The 18,917-nt window shown below is 47.9% G+C and overlaps 1 protein-coding gene across 2 annotated transcripts in view; it reads right to left on the bottom strand.

Moving 5' to 3' along the window:
- Nucleotides 1-7,686: 7,686 nt before the first annotated feature.
- The window catches only part of LOC129187880 (uncharacterized), a 30,328-nt gene continuing 19,097 nt past the window's right edge, over nucleotides 7,687-18,917 (bottom strand). For both annotated transcript variants that reach the window (XM_054787657.1, XM_054787656.1), the window contains 4 exons: nucleotides 16,443-17,907; nucleotides 15,567-15,643; nucleotides 8,212-8,337; nucleotides 7,687-8,019 (listed from right to left, as the gene is read on the bottom strand). In XM_054787657.1, the coding sequence (XP_054643632.1) occupies nucleotides 7,736-8,019; nucleotides 8,212-8,337; nucleotides 15,567-15,643; nucleotides 16,443-16,654 (699 nt within the window). In that variant the 5' untranslated portion in view covers nucleotides 16,655-17,907 and the 3' untranslated portion in view covers nucleotides 7,687-7,735. The remainder of the gene's footprint in view (nucleotides 8,020-8,211; nucleotides 8,338-15,566; nucleotides 15,644-16,442; nucleotides 17,908-18,917) is intronic.

Below are 18,917 nucleotides of genomic sequence, written 5' to 3'. Positions count from 1 at the left end.
ACCCGGCGGGGGGGGTCGCGGGTACTCAACTCGCCTTCCTCCTCCGGAGGGAGGAGGGGAGTTTAATGTCTCCGCCCGTGACCTTGTCGTCCCCGGACACCAAATTCCAGCTGTTGGAAGGAGGTGCGCGGCCGCACGGCGGGCTCCGGCCCGCCCGCATACGGCGGAGGTGGCCCCCCCGCGGGCTCTGCTCCGACGGGCGCCGCGGCCTCGGAAAGAGGAAAACCAACGGGTTTCGAGGCCCGTCGTCCGAAGCGGCGGCACGGCGTGCGGTTCCGGCCGCCTCCGTCCCGCGACCCTGTCACGGCTCTCCCCGGTGCCCCTTCATCCGGTTTTGCTGGGCGTACCTCCGAGGTTTCGGGGTTTGGCGGCGCGGTGCCGTCCCCTCCCGCCTCCCTCGCTCCGTTCCCACCTCCTCGCCGTCTATCGAGCTCCCGCTCCTCTCCGTACCCTCTCCCCTTCCCGGGGTGGAGGGCACCTCGCCGGGCCCCGCTGCCGGTGGACCGCCGTGTCTCTGAGCAGCCCGCACTGCGCGTGCGGCAGTTCGACCGGAGGCGTCGCGGAGGAGCGCGGACTCGTGAGAGTCAGGCCTGGTGGTGAGGGAACGGCTGCGTTGGGGCCCCAGGCGGGTCGGGTTCGGTTTCGGCGTCTGCCTTAACCCGGTTCCCCCCCTCGGTAACTCGCCGGCGATGCCCTTGTGTCGCGGGGGGAGTTGCGGGCAGGGCGCGGTGCTCCGGAGGCATGTCCCGCCATCCGTCCGCGCGCCCTACGTTTGCCGCCAGCTGCGCCCGCGTGTCTCGTCCACCCCGCCGCCGCCTCCTCTTCCCGCAGGGTGAGCGTCTCCGGAGCCACCTCCAACCCCCTTCGACCACGACCTCAGATCAAACGAGACGACCCGCTGAATTTAGGCAAATTACTCAGCGGAGGAAAAGAAACTAACAAGGATTCCCTCAGTAGCGGTGAGCGAAGAAGGAAGAGCCCAGCGCCGAATCCCCGCCCGGCGGTCGGGCGCGGGAGTTATGGCGTACAGAAGACCGCTGGCGCACGCGGGCGAACCACCGGCCCGTCTCCGCCCGCCGCGTCGGGGAGGTGGAGCCTGAGCGCGTGCGATAGGACCCGAAAGATGCTGAACTATGCCTGGGCAGGGCGAAGCCAGAGAAAACTCTGGTGGAGGCCCGCAGCGGTCCTGACGTGCAAATCAGTCGTACACCTGGGTATAGGGGCGAAAGACAAATCGAACCATCTAGGAGCTGGTTCTCTCCGAAGTTTCCCTCAGGATAGCTGGCTGGGACCCCTTGCAGTTTTATCTGGCAAAGCGAATGACTAGAGGCCTTGGGGCCGAAACGATCTCAACCTATTCTCAAACTTTAAATGGGTAAGAAGCCCGGCTCTCTGGCTTGGAGCCGCGGCGCGTGGAATGCGAGCAGCCAAGTGGGCCACTTTTGGTAAGCAGAACTGGCGCTGCGGGATGAACCAAACACCGGGTTAAGGCGCCCGATGCCGACGCTCATCAGACCCCAGAAAAGGTGTTGTTTGATACAGACAGCAGGACGGTGGCCATGGAAGTCGGAACTTCGGAAGGAGTGTGTAACAACTCACCTGCCGAATCAACTAGCCCTGAAAATGGATGGCGCTGGAGCGTCGGGCCCACACCCGGCCGCCGCCGGCGACAGGGGCCGCGAGGGCTACGCCGCGACGAGTAGGAGGGCCGCCGCGGTGCGCACGGAAGCCCCGGGCGCGGGCCCGGGTGGAGACGCCGCGGGCGCAGATCTTGGTGGTAGAAGAAAATATTCAAACGAGAGCTTTGAAGGCCGAAGTGGAGAAGGGTTCCATGTGAACAGCAGTTGAACATGGGTCAGTCGGTCCTAAGGGATGGGCGAGCGCCGTTCGGAAGGGCGGGGCGATGGCCGACGTCGCCCCAGGGCCGATCGAAAGGGAGTCGGGTTCAGATCCCCGAACCTGGAGAGGCGGAGATAGGCGCCGCGAGGCACCCAGTGCGGCGACGCAAGCGATCCCGGAGAAGCCGGGGGGTGCCCCGGGGAGAGTTCTCTTTTCTTTGTGAAGGGCAGGGCGCCCTGGAATGGGTTCGCCCCGAGAGAGGGGCCCGCGCCCTGGAAAGCGTCGCGGGATGTAGCATTAGCATGTCACGGATGCTGGAAAGATAGGACGTAGAATTAGCATGTCACGGATGCTGGAAAGATGTCACGGAGCATTAGCACGTCACGGATGCTGGAAAGATGTGACGTAGCATTAGCATGTTCCTGATGCTGGAAAGATGGGATGTAGCGTTAGCATGCCATGAATGCTGGAAAGATGGGATGTAGCATTAGCATGCCATGAATGCTGGAAAGATGGGATGTAGCGTTAGCATGTCACCGATGCTGGAACGATGGGATGTAGCGTAAGCATGTCACCGATGCTGGAAAGATGGGATGTAGCGTTAGCATGTCATCGATGCTGGAAAGATGGGATGTAGCATTAGCATGTCACGGATGCTGGAAAGATGGAATGTAGCATTAGCATGTCACCGATGCTGGAAAGATGGGATGTAGCATTAGCATGTCACGGATGCTGGAAAGATGGGATGTAGCGTTAGCATGTCACCGATGCTGGAAAGATGGGATGTAGCATTAGCATGTCACCGATGCTGGAAAGATGGGATGTAGCGTTAGCATGTCACAGATGCTGGAAGGATGGGATGTAGCATTAGCATGTCATGGATGCTGGAAAGATGGCAGGTAACATTGGCATGTCACGGATACTGGAAAAATGGACGTAGCATTACCATGTCACGGATGCTGAAAAGATGGGATGTAGCGTTAGCATGTCACAGATGCTGGAAAGATGGGATGTAGCATTAGCATGTCACGGATGATAGAAAGATGGGATGTAGCGTTAGCATGTCACTGATGCTGGAAAGATGGGATGTACCGTTAGCATGTCACCGATGCTAGAAAGATGGGATGTAACATTAGCATGTCACCGATGCTGGAAAGATGGGATGTAGCATTAGCATGTCACCGATGCTGGAAAGATGGGATGTAGCGTTAGCATGTCACCGATGCTGGAAAGATGGGATGTCGCATTAGCATGTCACGGATGCTGGAAAGATGGGATGTAGCATTAGCATGTCAACGATGCTGGAAAGATGGGATGTAGCGTTAGCATGTCACCGATGCTGGAAAGATGGCATGTAGCGTTAGCATGTCACCGATGCTGGAAAGATGGGATGTCGCATTAGCATGTCACCGATGCTGGAAAGATGGGATGTAGCGTTAGCATGTCAACGATGCTGGAAAGATGGGATGTAGCGTTAGCATGTCACCGATGCTGGAAAGATGGGATGTAGCGTTAGCATGTCACCGATGCTGGAAAGATGGGATGTCGCATTAGCATGTCACCGATGCTGGAAAGATGGGATGTAGCGTTAGCATGTCACCGATGCTGGAAAGATGGGATGTAGCGTTAGCATGTCACCGATGTTGGAAAGATGGGATGTAGCGTTAGTATGTCACCGATGCTGGAAAGATGGGATGTAGCGTTAGCATGTCACCGATGCTGGAAAGATGGGATGTAGCGTTAGCATGTCACCGATGTTGGAAAGATGGGATGTAGCATTAGCATGTCACCGATGCTGGAAAGATGGGATGTAGCATTAGCATGTCACCGATGCTGGAAAGATGGGATGTAGCATTAGCATGTCACCGATGCTGGAAAGATGGGATGTAGCATTAGCATGTCACGGATGCTGGAAAGATTGGATGTAGCATTAGCATGTCAACGATGCTGGAAAGATGGGATGTAGCATTAGCATGTCAACGATGCTGGAAAGATGGGATGTAGCGTTAGCATGTCACGGATGCTGGAAAGATGGGATGTAGCGTTAGCATGTCACGGATGCTGGAAAGATGGGATGTAGCGTTAGCATGTCACGGATGCTGGAAAGATGGGATGTAGCGTTAGCATGTCACCGATGCTGGAAAGATGGGATGTAGCGTTAGCATGTCACCGATGCTGGAAAGATGTCACTGATGCTGGAAAGATGGGATGTAGCGTTAGCATGTCACCGATGCTGGAAAGATGGGATGTAGCATTAGCATGTCACCGATGCTGGAAAGATGGGATGTAGCGTTAGCATGTCACAGATGCTGGAAGGATGGGATGTAGCATTAGCATGTCATGGATGCTGGAAAGATGGCAGGTAACATTAGCATGTCACGGATACTGGAAAAATGGACGTAGCATTAGCATGTCACGGATGCTGGAAAGATGGGATGTAGCGTTAGCATGTCACCGATGCTGGAAAGATGGGATGTAGCGTTAGCATGTCACCGATGAGGGAAAGATGTCACTGATGCTGGAAAGATGGGATGTAGCGTTAGCATGTCACCGATGCTGGAAAGATGGGATGTAGCGTTAGCATGTCACCGATGAGGGAAAGATGTCACTGATGCTGGAAAGATGGGATGTAGCGTTAGCATGTCACCGATGCTGGAAAGATGGGATGTAGCGTTAGCATGTCACCGACGCTGGAACGACGGGATGTAGCATTAGCATGTCACGGATGCTGGAAAGATGGGATGTAGCATTAGCATGTCACGGATGCTGGAAAGATGGGATGTCGCATTAGCATGCCATGAATGCTGGAAAGATGGGATGTAGCGTTAGCATGTCACCGATGCTGGAACGATGGGATGTAGCGTTAGCATGTCAACGATGCTGGAAAGATGGGATGTAGCATTAGCATGTCAACGATGCTGGAAAGATGGGATGTAGCGTTAGCATGTCACGGATGCTGGAAAGATGGGATGTAGCGTTAGCATGTCACGGATGCTGGAAAGATAGGATGTAGCGTTAGCATGCCACCGACGCTGGAACGACGGGATGTAGCATTAGCATGTCACCGATGCTGGAAAGATGTCACGGATGCTGGAAAGATGGGATGTAGCATTAGCATGTCACCGATGCTGGAAAGATGGGATGTAGCGTTAGCATGTCACCGATGCTGGAAAGATGGGATGTAGCATTAGCATGCCATGAATGCTGGAAAGATGGGATGTAGCATTAGCATGTCACGGATGCTGGAAAGATGGGATGTAGCATTAGCATGTCACGGATGCTGGAAAGATGGGATGTAGCGTTAGCATGTCATGGATGCTGGAAAGATGGCAGGTAAAATTAGCATGTCACGGATACTGGAAAAATGGACGTAGCATTAGCATGTCACGGATGCTGGAAAGATGGGATGTAGCGTTAGCATGTCACGGATGCTGGAAAGATGGGATGTAGCGTTAGCATGTCACAGATGCTGGAAAGATGGGACGTCGCATTAGCATGTCACCGATGCTGGAAAGATGGGATGTCGCATTAGCATGTCACCGATGCTGGAAAGATGGGATGTAGCGTTAGCTAGTCACCGATGCTGGAAAGATGGGATGTAGCGTTAGCATGTCACTGGTGCTGGAAAGATGGGATGTAGCATTAGCATGTAACCGATGCTGGAAAGAAGTCACTGATGCTGGAAAGATGGGATGTAGCCTTAGCATGTCACCGATGCTGGAAAGATGGGATGTAGCATTAGCATGTCACCGATGCTGGAAAGATGGGATGTAGCGTTAGCATGTCACCGATGCTAGAACGACGGGATGTAGCATGAGCATGTCACCGATGCTGGAAAGATGGGATGTAGCGTTAGCATGTCACCGATGCTGGAACGATGGGATGTAGCAATAGCATGTGACCGATGCTGGAAAGATGGGATGTAGCGTTAGCATATCACCGATGCTGGAACGATGGGATGTAGCAATAGCATGTGACCGATGCTGGAAAGATGGGATGTAGCATTAGCATGTCACCGATGCTGGAAAGATGGGATGTAGCATTAGCATGTCATGGATGCTGGAAAGATGGGATGTAGCATTAGCATGTCAACGATGCTGGAAAGATGGGATGTAGCATTAGCATGTCACGGATGCTGGAAAGATGGGATGTAGCATTAGCATGTCATGAATGCTGGAAAGATGGGATGTAGCATTAGCATGTCACGGATGCTGGAAAGATGGGATGTAGCGTTAGCATGTCACGGATGCTGGAAAGATGGGAAATAGCGTTAGCATGTCACCGATGCTGGAAAGATGGGATGTAGCATTAGCATGTCACCGATGCTGGAAAGATGGGATGTCGCATTAGCATGTCACGGATGCTGGAAAGATGGGATGTAGCATTAGCATGTCACGGATGCTGGAAAGATGGGATGTAGCATTAGCATTTCAACGATGCTGGAAAGATGGGATGTAGCATTATCATGTCAACGATGCTGGAAAGATGGGATGTAGCGTTAGCATGTCACCGATGCTGGAAAGATGGGATGTAGCATTAGCATGTCACCGATGCTGGAAAGATGGGATGTAGCATTAGCATGTCACCGATGCTGGAAAGATGGGATGTAGCGTTAGCATGTCACAGATGCTGGAAGGATGGGATGTAGCATTAGCATGTCATGGATGCTGGAAAGATGGCAGGTAACATTGGCATGTCACGGATACTGGAAAAATGGACGTAGCATTACCATGTCACGGATGCTGAAAAGATGGGATGTAGCGTTAGCATGTCACTGATGCTGGAAAGATGGGATGTAGCATTAGCATGTCACGGATGCTAGAAAGATGGGATGTAGCGTTAGCATATCACGGATGCTGGAAAGATGGGATGTAGCATTAGCATTTCAACGATGCTGGAAAGATGGGATGTAGCATTATCATGTCAACGATGCTGGAAAGATGGGATGTAGCGTTAGCATGTCACCGATGCTGGAAAGATGGGATGTAGCATTAGCATGTCACCGATGCTGGAAAGATGGGATGTAGCGTTAGCATGTCACCGATGCTGGAAAGATGGGATGTCGCATTAGCATGTCACCGATGCTGGAAAGATGGGATGTAGCATTAGCATGTCTCCGATGTTGGAAAGATGGGATGTAGCATTAGCATGTTTCATTTAGGCTAAAGATAAAAAGGCCCCACTCCATCAAATGTGCTGTAATGTGAGTTTATTGATGAAAATGATGTTTTCCAGTCATTAAAGTCATCTTGTTCATTTCCTTCTCATGTTGCCTTTTCCATCCTTTTGGACAAGAATGATACTTGTGGTTGCATTCATTGTACAACCATGCATTCATTGTACAACCATGCATCATGCATTCATTGTACAACCATGCATTCATTGTACAATCATGCATTCACTGTACAACCATGCATTCACTGTACAACCATGCATTCACTGTACAACCATGCATTCATTGTACAACCATGCATTCATTGTACAATCATGCATTCATTGTACAACCATGCATTCATGACGTTTAACAACTCGTTCATTTGCACATCACAGCTTTTTATTCGTTTTATTTTTATTTTCCAACCACTTCAACTTTCTTCTGACATTTTCTTCCCGTCTAACAATTTCTTGTGCCCCCCCAATTTGATGACAATGAATGACACTTTGCTCATATTAAGACCTTCATGGGCCCCGGGGCCGCACATGCGACACCCCCGAGTGTAACAGCAAGGGAGGGGCTGGTCATGTGGGGGGGTGCAAACATCATGTGAAAGAGGAAAAGGGAGGGGGGGGGGGGGGGGGGGGGGGCTGCATGGGGGGGGGGGGGGGGGGGGGGGGGGGTTAGCCCAGTACCACCAACACAATCACGCTGATGGCCGGGGGGGGGCTGCATGGGGGGTTAGCCCAGTACCACCAACACAATCACGCTGATGGCCAAGACCAAAGGCAGGCCCAAAGCACCAGCCAGCCCCCCCCCACCACTGATGAGGTTTGGGTCGATGGCGTTCAGGCAGTCTTTGGGGTCGTTGCTGGAGGGGCTGCAAGCTGCCTTGATGGCCTCCACCTTCTTCCATGCATCAGCATCCTCGCCCACGTTCAGCCAGTTGTTGCATCCATCAGCATCACAGCACTTAGTGTTAGCATCTTCTTTACAACCAGCCTTGCAGCCCACCTGGTAGGCACCTGTAGAGGTCATACAAGGACACGGGGTGAGTGGTGGTCGTGTTCCACAAAGACATTAATGAGGAAGGTGATGTGATCATGTCTATGTGTTGTACGTCTATGATGTATGTATGATATGTAGTGTATATGCTCTAGGTGTTGTATTCTATGTAGATCATGGCTGACACCTGCAACACCTTTCAGCTTGCTTACTCTGATCTTTGGTGATGGAGCACTGCTCTCCTGCTGGACAATCGGTGAGTTTACATTGAGCACTCCAGTCCCAGCTGCTGAAGTAGGATACTTCAAGGTTACATTGATAGCACTTGATAGCTGAGCCTAAAAGGCAGGATGAACACATAGTTAATAATAATAATAATAATAATAATAATAATAATAACATGTTTATGTTGTTATATAGTTAATAATAATAATAAAACATGTTTATGTTGTTATATAGGAAATAATAATAATAATATAACATGTTTATGTTGTTATATAGTAAATAATAATAATAATATAACATGTTTATGTTGTTATATAGTCAATAATAATAATAATATAACATGTTTATGTTGTTATATAGTTAATAATAATAATAATATAACATGTTTATGTTGTTATATAGTTAATAATAATAATATAACATGTTTAAGTTGTTATATAATAAATAATAATAATAATATAACATGTTTATGTTGTTATATAGTTAATAATAATAATAACATGTTTATGTTGTTATATAGTTAATAATAATAATATAACATGTTTATGTTGTTATATAGTTAATAATAATAATAACATGTTTATGTTGTTATATAGTTAATAATAATAATAAAACATGTTTATGTTGTTATATAGGAAATAATAATAATAATAATATAACATGTTTATGTTGTTATATAGTTAATAATAATATAACATGTTTATGTTGTTATATAGTTAATAATAATCATAATATAACATGTTTATGTTGTTATATAGTTAATAATAATAATATAACATGTTTATGTTGTTATATAATAAATAATAATAATAATATAACATGTTTATGTTGTTATATAGTTAATAATAATAAAACATGTTTATGTTGTTATATAGGAAATAATAATAATAATAATATAACATGTTTATGTTGTTATATAGTTAATAATAATAATATAACATGTTTATGTTGTTATATAGTTAATAATAATAATAATATAACATGTTTATGTTGTCATATAGTTAATAATAATAATATAACATGTTTATGTTGTTATATAGTTAATAATAATAATAATATAACATGTTTATGTTGTTATATAGTTAATAATAATAATAATAATATAACTTGTTTATGTTGTTATATAGTTAATAATAATAATAATATAACATGTTTATGTTGTTATATAGTTAATAATAATAATATAACATATTTATGTTGTTATATAGTTAATAATAATAATAATATAGCATGTTTATGTTGTTATATAGTTAATAATAATAATATAGCATGTTTATGTTGTTATATAGGTAATAATAATAATATAACATGTTTATGTTGTTATATCGTTAATAATAATAATAATATAACATGTTTATGTTGTTATATAGTTAATAATAATAATAACATGCTTATGTTGTTAAATAGTTAATAATAATAATGTAACATGTTTATGTTATATAGTTAATAATCATAATAAAAATAATATAACATGTTTATGTTGTTATATAGTTAATAATAAAACATGTTTATGTTGTTATATAGTTAATAATAATATAGCATATTTATGTTGTTATATAGTTAATAATAATAATAATATAACATGTTTATGTTGTTATATAGTTAATAATAATAATATAACATGTTTATGTTGTTATATAGTTCATAATAATATTACATGTTCATGTTGTTATATAGTTAATAATAATAATAATAGTACATGTTTATGTTGTTATATAGTTAATAATAATAATGCACCAGTTCAAGATGATTACATGGCTGTTTGACGTGTGTGCTAACAGGAAGTGTGCTAGCATGAATTACCTTGAAACAAATGAACACTTTAGCACTCAACAAGTCATCAAACTTACCTTCATGCATTCCCACATAGATTTAAACTTTTTGTTTCTTTTGGTGACCAGTTTGTGCCGTTATTATACGGAGGCGCAATACAACAACATCTTCATCAACGACGACAAGTTATCCATCATCCACATAAACAGCAGATGCTTGAACGCAAACTTGACTAATCCATCCATCCATCCATTTTCTATACCGCTTCTTCCTCATTAGGGTCGCAGCATGCCTGTCACGCTCTACGGTGACATATCATTTGCTTTCATTAAGTTTATTTCTAGATTCAGTTACTGCCGTGCTTTCTGTGTCACTCAGATGCTGGTCCTCCTGAGATGGGCGGAGCTGCCTGATGAGCACAGCTGTATCTCATTTTCTCGGCTACTTAATCCCTGTGGCTGCGTCTGGAAGACGTGGGATTATTCCTCGCGTTGGACTGTACCTGTGACACCCTTTTGTCTTCCTAGACATTGTTTTTGTGCATGTTAGAATTTCCGCCTGCTCATCTGGCAACCCGCACGCATCTCAGGTATTTTGTGTTTCCTTACCTGCCTCACTCCTTTTATCGCGGTGCCCTTGGACTCTAGTTGGCACCGTTGTTTTTTGTTCTTTTTGGTTATACTGCCTTGTGTTGGAATAAAGATTTTTTCCGTACCTGGAGTTGTCTTGCTGCTGCATCTTGGGATCCTACACCAGACTCCTCCCAACAAGCCTGACAGAATAATCCCACCAGAGTCATGGATCCCGCAGAACAGGAGCAATTGCAGTACGCCCTCAAGGCCCAGGGCCAGATGCTAAGTCGCCACGACCAGGCCCTGGAGGACTTGTCTACCCTCGTCCGGGAGATGCATGCCCGCATGGCGAGCTCCCCTGTCACCACAGCGCCTGAGGCGTCTTCACCGCTGGCGCCTGGTCCTCTGACGCTCATGTCACCCAGCCAGTTACCACGTGAGCCCAACTTCCCTCACCCCTCAAGGTATGAGGGAGACTTTGGTGGGTGCAGACTCTTCCTTCATCACTGCTTGTTGATTTTTAACCAGCAGCCTCAGACCTATGCCTCAGACTCATCCAAGGTGGCTTATATAATTGGCTTGCTCACGGGTCGCGCCGCCAAATGGGCTATGGTTGTTTGCGAGAGCAAGCCGGAGCTCCGCACCAGTTTGCAGGCATTCATGGAGGAGATGAGGAGCGTTTTTGATCATCCAGTGCGGGAACGAGAGGCCGGATTCCGGCTCTTGGCTCTTCGCCAGGGCTCGAATTCAGTTGCGGAGCATTCCATCACGTTCCACATCATGGCAGTGGAGAGTGGCTGGAACGAAAAAGCCTTCCGCTGCGTGTTTTTTGCCAGCCTCAGCTCCCGTATACAGGACGAGTTGGCTGCCCGCGACGAGACGAGGACGCTAGAGGAACTAATCTCCCTCTCTATCCGGCTGGATAACCGCCTGCGGGAGCGTGTCCGACAACGGGGCGGGCTCCTTCCCCACACGGCCGATCAGTCATCTCTTTGCCGCCTGGATCTCCCCCCATCCCTGCCGCCTCCTCCGCTACTGTCCGGATCCTCGTTGGAGACCGCCGAGGTGGAGTCGCCGATGCAGCTGGGTGCCAGTCGGTTGTCGGCCACGGAGAGGAGGCGTCGCGTTCTCCTGCGGCTGTGTCTGTACTGTGGAGCAGCGGACCACACTATCACCCGCTGTCCAAGTCGTCCTCACTCACGGCGATCGGCTGCTTTCACGAGCGCTCCAGCGGAGAGAGGATCTTCACCTCCTCCTCCTCCCTCCAGTTCCTCCGTGGGGCGTCTCCAAGTGGAAGGTACGCTGTCTTGGCAGGGGAGGGAGGGGCACACTATTAGCGCTCTTATTGACTCTGGAGCTGACGAGAATTTCATTGACGTTGGTCTTGTTAAACAGCTGGACATTCCCACTATGCCTGTTGAGACTCGCAAACATGTTCGTTCTCTTGACGGTCTACATCTAGCTAGCGTCACGCTTCAGACACGCCCCCTTTCCCTCTTACTCTCGGGTAATCATCGTGAATGCATTAGTTTTTTTATTATTCCTTCTCGCTCTGCTCCCGTGGTGTTGGGTCTCCCTTGGCTTCACCGTCATAGCCCCACTATTGATTGGTCTACATTCAAAATTTCCAATTGGAGCATTTTTTGTCATTCACACTGTTTAGGCTCAGCTTCACTTCCAGTCACGCCCTCCCACACCTCCCCACTCGTTTCTCTCGACCTTTCACTTGTTCCCAGGGAGTATCACTCCCTTGGGAGGGTTTTCTGTAAAGACCACGCCATGACACTCCCCCCCCACCGACCCTATGATTGCGCTATTGATATGTTTCCTGGTTCACCTCTTCCCTCCGCTCGCCTGTATAACATCTCTCTAGCTGAACAAGGTGCTCTGGAGGAGTATGTTACCACTTCACTCGCCGCTGGTCACATCCGACCATCTTCTTCGCCCCTAGCGGCGGGGTTCTTTTTTGTTAAAAAGAAGGACGGCTCCCTACGGCCATGTATTGATTTCCGCGCGCTCAACAAAATTACAGTACGCAACAAATATCCTCTACCCCTTCTAGATTCCGCTTTTACACCGCTCCACAATGCTAATATTTTCACTAAACTGGACTTACGTAACGCTTATCACTTGGTGCGCATTCGTAACGGGGATGAGTGGAAAACTGCTTTTAACACTCCTCTGGGGCACTTTGAATATTGTGTCATGCCCTTTGGACTCACCAACGCCCCCGCAGTGTTTCAATCCCTTATTAATGACGTCCTCCGCGATATGATCGGCCGTTTCGTTTTTGTTTATCTGGACGACATTCTCATATTCTCCACCTCACTCGATCAGCACCACCACCACGTTCGTCTCGTATTGCAACGATTATTAGAGAACAGGCTTTTCGTTAAACCACAGAAATGCTCTTTTCACTCCTCTTCGGTGTCTTTCCTTGGGTTCATTGTGGAGAAGGGCCAACTTCGCCCTGACCCTGCCAAGATTCAGGCAGTGGTGGACTGGCCTACTCCTACATCCAGAAAGCTTTTGCAGAGGTTCCTGGGATTTGCCAATTTTTACCGGCGCTTTATCCGAGATTTCAGTAAAGTAGCCGAACCTCTGAACAAGCTAACATCCGCTAAGGTCCCCTTTGATTGGTCGCCGGAGGCCGACCTGGCCTTCAGGCGCCTTAAGTCCGCCTTTACCTCAGCACCTGTTTTGATCCACCCTGATCCTTCTCTCTCTTTTACCGTTGAGGTTGATGCGTCTGATACAGGGGTCGGGGCCGTGCTCTCCCAGCGCTCCAGTCACGACCAGAGGCTGCACCCCTGCGCCTTTTTCTCCAGGCGTCTTTCGCCCGCTGAGAGGAACTATGATGTTGGCAACCGGGAGCTGTTGGCGGTAGTCCTCGCCCTGCAGGAGTGGAGGCACTGGTTGGAGGGAGCAACACATCCATTCCTTATCTTCACGGACCACAGAAACCTCGCTTACATTCGGGCAGCTCAACGCCTCAACCCCCGCCAGGCTCGGTGGGCACTGTTCCTCACCAGGTTTGATTTTACATTGACCATCGGCCTGGGTCACGCAACGGCAAGCCGGATGCCTTGTCCAGGATGTTCGCCCCCCCGGTTGAGGAGTGTCCTCCGGAGACCATCCTTCCTCATTCCCGCATTCTGGGGGGTCTTCAGTGGCAAGTGGAGAAGAGAGTGGCAGAAGCTGTTCGGGACACACCTCCTCCGGCAGGTTGTCCGCCAGGTCGGCTCTTCGTTCCTCGTATCCTTCGTTCAGAGGTTCTGACCTGGGCGCATTGTTCCAGGATCGCCTGTCATCCAGGAGCCAGACGCACGGCCTTCCTCCTGGCCCAGCGCTTTTGGTGGCCTTCCCTCCACACCGACACCAAAAGATTCGTGGCAGCCTGCTCCGTCTGTGCCAGGAACAAGTCATCGAACCAACCACCAGCCGGATTACTGCAACCTCTTCACATCCCTTCCCGCCCCTGGTCACACATCGCGATGGATTTTGTTACTGGTCTGCCCGCTTCTAGGGGGTTTACCACCGTTCTTACAATTGTGGACAGATTTTCTAAATTTACCCATTTTATCCCTCTACGCAGACTTCCCTCGTCACTGGAGACAGCCAAACTCTTGGTCCAGCACGTTGTGCGACTCCATGGAATACCCGTCGACGTGGTATCTGACAGGGGTCCCCAGTTCGCCTCAGCCACCTGGAAGTCCTTCTGCAAGTCGTTGGGGTCCTCTGTCAGCCTCTCCTCGGGCTACCACCCTCAAACCAATGGCCAGACGGAGCGGGCTAACCAGGACCTGGAATCTGTTCTACGGTGCGTGTGCCATCAGCACCCCACATCCTGGGCTCGTGATCTTCCCTGGGTGGAGTACGCCCACAACACCCTGGTGTGTTCCTCTACTGGTCTCTCCCCATTTCATGTAGTCCACGGCTTTCAGCCTCCACTATTCCCATCCCAGGAGGCAGAATCGTCAGTGTCATCTGTGGCCGGTTTTCTTCGCCGGGTCCACCGGGTCTGGCACGACACAAGGTTGGCTCTTTCACGCACTGCAAAGCGGAATCAGAAGAGTGCGGATCGTCATCGCAAGCCAGCACCGGATTACCAACCCGGGCAGAGAGTGTGGCTGTCATCCCGGGACCTGCCCCTAGCCGTGGAGTCCAAGAAACTGGCTCCCAGATTTGTCGGACCTTACGTAGTGGATCGAAAGGTGGGGCCAGTGTCCGTCAGACTCAAGATTCCTCCCTCCCTCAAGACGCACCCGGTATTCCACGTGTCCCGCCTTAAGCCTGTCGCCGAGAGTGATCTGAGTCCGCCACCAGTGCCTCCTCCCCCTCCTCGCTTGATCGATGGTCATCCCGCCTTTACAGCTAAATCCATTTTGGACGCCAGGAGACGGGGCAGGGGTGTTCAGTACCTCATCGATTGGGAGGGTTACGGTCCTGAAGATCGCTCCTGGGTTTCCCGGTCGCTCATCCTCGATCCCACTCTTCTTTCGGAATTCTACCATAAGTTTCCAGACAAGCCTGGTAGACCGCCAGGTGGCGTTCCTTGAGGGGAGGGGGGGATAATGTCACGCTCTACGGTGACATATCATTTTCTTTCATTAAGTTTATTTCTAGATTCAGTTACTGCCGTGCTTTCTGTGTCACTCAGATGCTGGTCCTCCTGAGATGGGCGGAGCTGCCTGATGAGCACAGCTGTATCTCATTTTCTCGGCTACTTAATCCCTGTGGCTGCGTCTGGAAGACGTGGGATTATTCCTCGCGTTGGACTGTACCTGTGACACCCTTTTGTCTTCCTAGACATTGTTTTTGTGCATGTTAGAATTTCCGCCTGCTCATCTGGCAACCCGCACGCATCTCAGGTATTTTGTGTTTCCTTACCTGCCTCACTCCTTTTATCGCGGTGCCCTTGGACTCTAGTTGGCACCGTTGTTTTTTGTTCTTTTTGGTTATACTGCCTTGTGTTGGAATAAAGATTTTTTCCATACCTGGAGTTGTCTTGCTGCTGCATCTTGGGATCCTACACCAGACTCCTCCCAACAAGCCTGACAATGCCCCCGCGACCCTAATGAGGAAGAAGTGGTATAGAAAATGGATGGATGGAACTTGACTAATATTAAACAATATTTGAATCAATTCAAAGAACCTTTCAAAGTAAAAGCAATCTCAGAAGCTTGGATTAATGCTAACAAAGGAATGGACTTTGAGCTGGAAGGATATGAAATGATGAGTGCAAACAGGAACAATGCAAATGGAGGAGGTGTGGCCGTATACGTGGACAAACATCTGAACTACAAAATGGTAAAGAATATGTCATTTGTCATTGATAACATTTTAGAATGTATAACAATTGAAATCTGTAAAGAAAAAAGCAAAAATGTGTTAATAAGTTGTGTGTATAGAACTCCAAAGTCAAAGATTGGAATGTTTGAGGATTGGATTAAGACAACGTTTACAGACATACAGGAGATCAAAAACATGCCAACTCCACACAGAAATGCCCAAGGGAGAATCGAACCCAGGTCTTCCCAATCTCCAGGCTGTTCCTGTATTGGCCAGCGTGCTAACCACTAGACCACCGTGTGGCCCTCTATCGCAACCTTCATGTTCAAATCAACCAAAGCAAAGAAGACAGCAGCAGTAGAGATAAAGTTAGCACACCCACAATGGACAAGCGTCAGGTGCCAGAACCACTTTTCACAATAAATCATGGAAATGGTTTGTCGGGTACCAAGTGCCCACGGCCCGGTACCGAGGGTTGTGGATCACTGCAATCGAGCATTAGCACTCATCCAAGGTGACTATGATCTGATGGATTCTTTTGGACGAGTCTTACTGACATTGAAAGGACGTCTTGGTCTTACCGATGGCACAGCAGGTGGCCAGCTGCACCAGCAGAAGGATCATTCTCATCTTGTCCGCTGAAGAGTCGTCTCAGAACCAAACGGGCTGGAAGAAGGAAGGACGGTTGGATGATCGGTCGTGAAGAACGGAGATGTCGGTCTCTTCCAGGCGAGATGTAGAGTGAGTGTCTGACGGTGACGTCCCTTTTATAGGTTTCATCGTCCCGCATCATTTCCAGCAACGCCACGTGATGCCATCACAAGGCAGCCGAGTGCTTTGAGTGCTGAGATGCTCTTTGAAGGCTTCTTGGCCACCAGCACACAAATAAACACTCCTTTGCTTTTCTCACAAAGACAAAGAAACGCTGGACAAGCACGGTTATACAACGGACAAAACAGATCAAGGACGAATCCACCCGTCATTCCTTTATTGGCTTTTCACATTAAAAGCAAACAAAGAAAAACAAAATAAGGCCTGTTTTTTCAAGACTTCTTTTCAGAGCAAAACAAAGAAACGGACAACAAATCATTTTTCCAGTGTTCTATTTTGGACACAATTGGAAAAATGGACAAAAGGGATGAATCCGTGTGTCATCCGTTCATTCCTTTTCAAAATAAAGCCGACATGAATGACTTGTTTTTTCAACATTTATTTCCAGAGACTCAAACTAAACAACAAAAACAGAACAAATTGTTTTTCCAATTTCCAGCACGGTAGCAAAAGGGACAAAAGGGGTCACGGACGACTCGGCGTGTGACTCGTTTATCGGTGTTTGACATGAAAGCCCAAAGTGAAAAAGAAGCGCTCCTATTTTCCATCCGTGTTTTCAGAGCAAACGCAAAGAAGGAATAAGAAAGGTTTGTTCCAAAGTTGGATGTTTGCTAGCTGGATTGTTCTTCCTGTCCAATTCTAATGTTTCATTCTATGCGATGCAACTAGAAACATGACTTGCTTCATCAAAGACGTTAGCGTCCATGTGGTCGAGAAGCCAAGTCATTGATTGTTGACGTGAATGTGGAAGACAAATGCCATGAGATCAATCATCCACGTCAGCACATGAACTCATCCATCCATCCACAGCTGGACTGCAATCATTGACAATGGAAGGAAACCTGCACGTTCACAACAATCATTTCCACTTCCCTTTCCAAATGGTGCTCATGAAGACATTGGAAACGTGCTGACCGTGTTCCATAAACACATCACCACCTCCTTTTTACCGTTGGATGTCACCAGGACATGAATTCGTTGCTTGTCGTGTGAGCACATGAATGCTGACATTGTGAAATGGGATGAAACCAACAAAACTGGGATGAAACGGTCTCCTCTCCAGCGTGTGTGTGTGTGTGTGTTTCAGTGCTGATTGGCCTCTAACCAATCAGACGGCACATGACGGGCTGGGCCGCATCAGAACCAAAATAATCCACTTTGAAATGGATCTCTTCCAAAACATCCAAAAAGGCCGACGTGGCTGAGAAGAATGTCCTGAAAGAAGAAATGAGTCATAAAAAGATGAAATATTCCATTTAGTTGGAGATTCCATTCAAACGGGAGACATTTGAACCATGAATGTTTGCAGGATCAGAAGTCCTCACGATCACATCAAACATCCACACGAGAAGATACAAGTCAACACCAGGAAACACGTAGCTCAATAAGCTAGCAGTGGCAAAGATCACCAGTAGCTCAATAAGCTAAGTGTCAGAGGTCACCAGTAGCTCAATAAGCTAGCAGCGTAAAGATCACCAGTAGCTCAATAAGCTAGCAGTGTCAGAGGTCACCAGTAGCTCAATAAGCTAGCAGTGTAAAGGTCACCAGTAGCTCAATAAGCTAGCAGTGTAAAGGTCACCAGTAGCTCAATAAGCTAGCAGTGGCAAAGATCAACAGTAGCTCAATAAGCTAGCAGTGTCAGAGGTCACCAGTAGCTCAATAAGCTAGCAGTGTAAAGGTCACCAGTAGCTCAATAAGCTAGCAGTGTAAAGGTCACCAGTAGCTCAATAAGCTAGCAGTGTCAGAGGTCACCGGTAGCTCAATAAGACAGCAGTGTCAGAGGTCACCAGTAGCTCAATAAGCTAGCAGTGTCAGAGGTCACCAGTAGCTCAATAAGCTAGCAGTGTAAAGGTCACCAGTAGCTCAATAAGCTAGCAGTGTCAGAGGTCACCGGTAGCTCAATAAGATAGCAGTGCCAAAGGTCACCAGTAGCTCAATAAGCTAACAGTGTCAGAGGTCACCGGTAGCTCAATAAGCTAGCAGTGTAAAGGTCATGAGTAGCTCAATAAGCTAGCAGTGGCAAAGGTCACCAGTAGCTCAATAAGCTAGCAGTCTAAAGGTCATGAGTAGCTCAATAAGCTAGCAGAGGCAAAGATCACCAGTAGCTCAATAAGATAGCAGTGTAAAGGTCATGAGTAGCTCAATAAGCTAGCAGTGGCAAAGGTCATGAGTAGCTCAATAAGCTAGGAGTGTAAAGGTCATGAGTAGCTCAATAAGCTAGCAGT

This window comes from Dunckerocampus dactyliophorus, chromosome 9 (assembly GCF_027744805.1).
Source record: "Dunckerocampus dactyliophorus isolate RoL2022-P2 chromosome 9, RoL_Ddac_1.1, whole genome shotgun sequence".
Taxonomy (NCBI): domain Eukaryota; kingdom Metazoa; phylum Chordata; class Actinopteri; order Syngnathiformes; family Syngnathidae; genus Dunckerocampus; species Dunckerocampus dactyliophorus.
The sequence above is the reverse complement of the archived record's forward strand: the minus strand, read 5'-3'. Positions and strand labels throughout refer to the sequence as shown.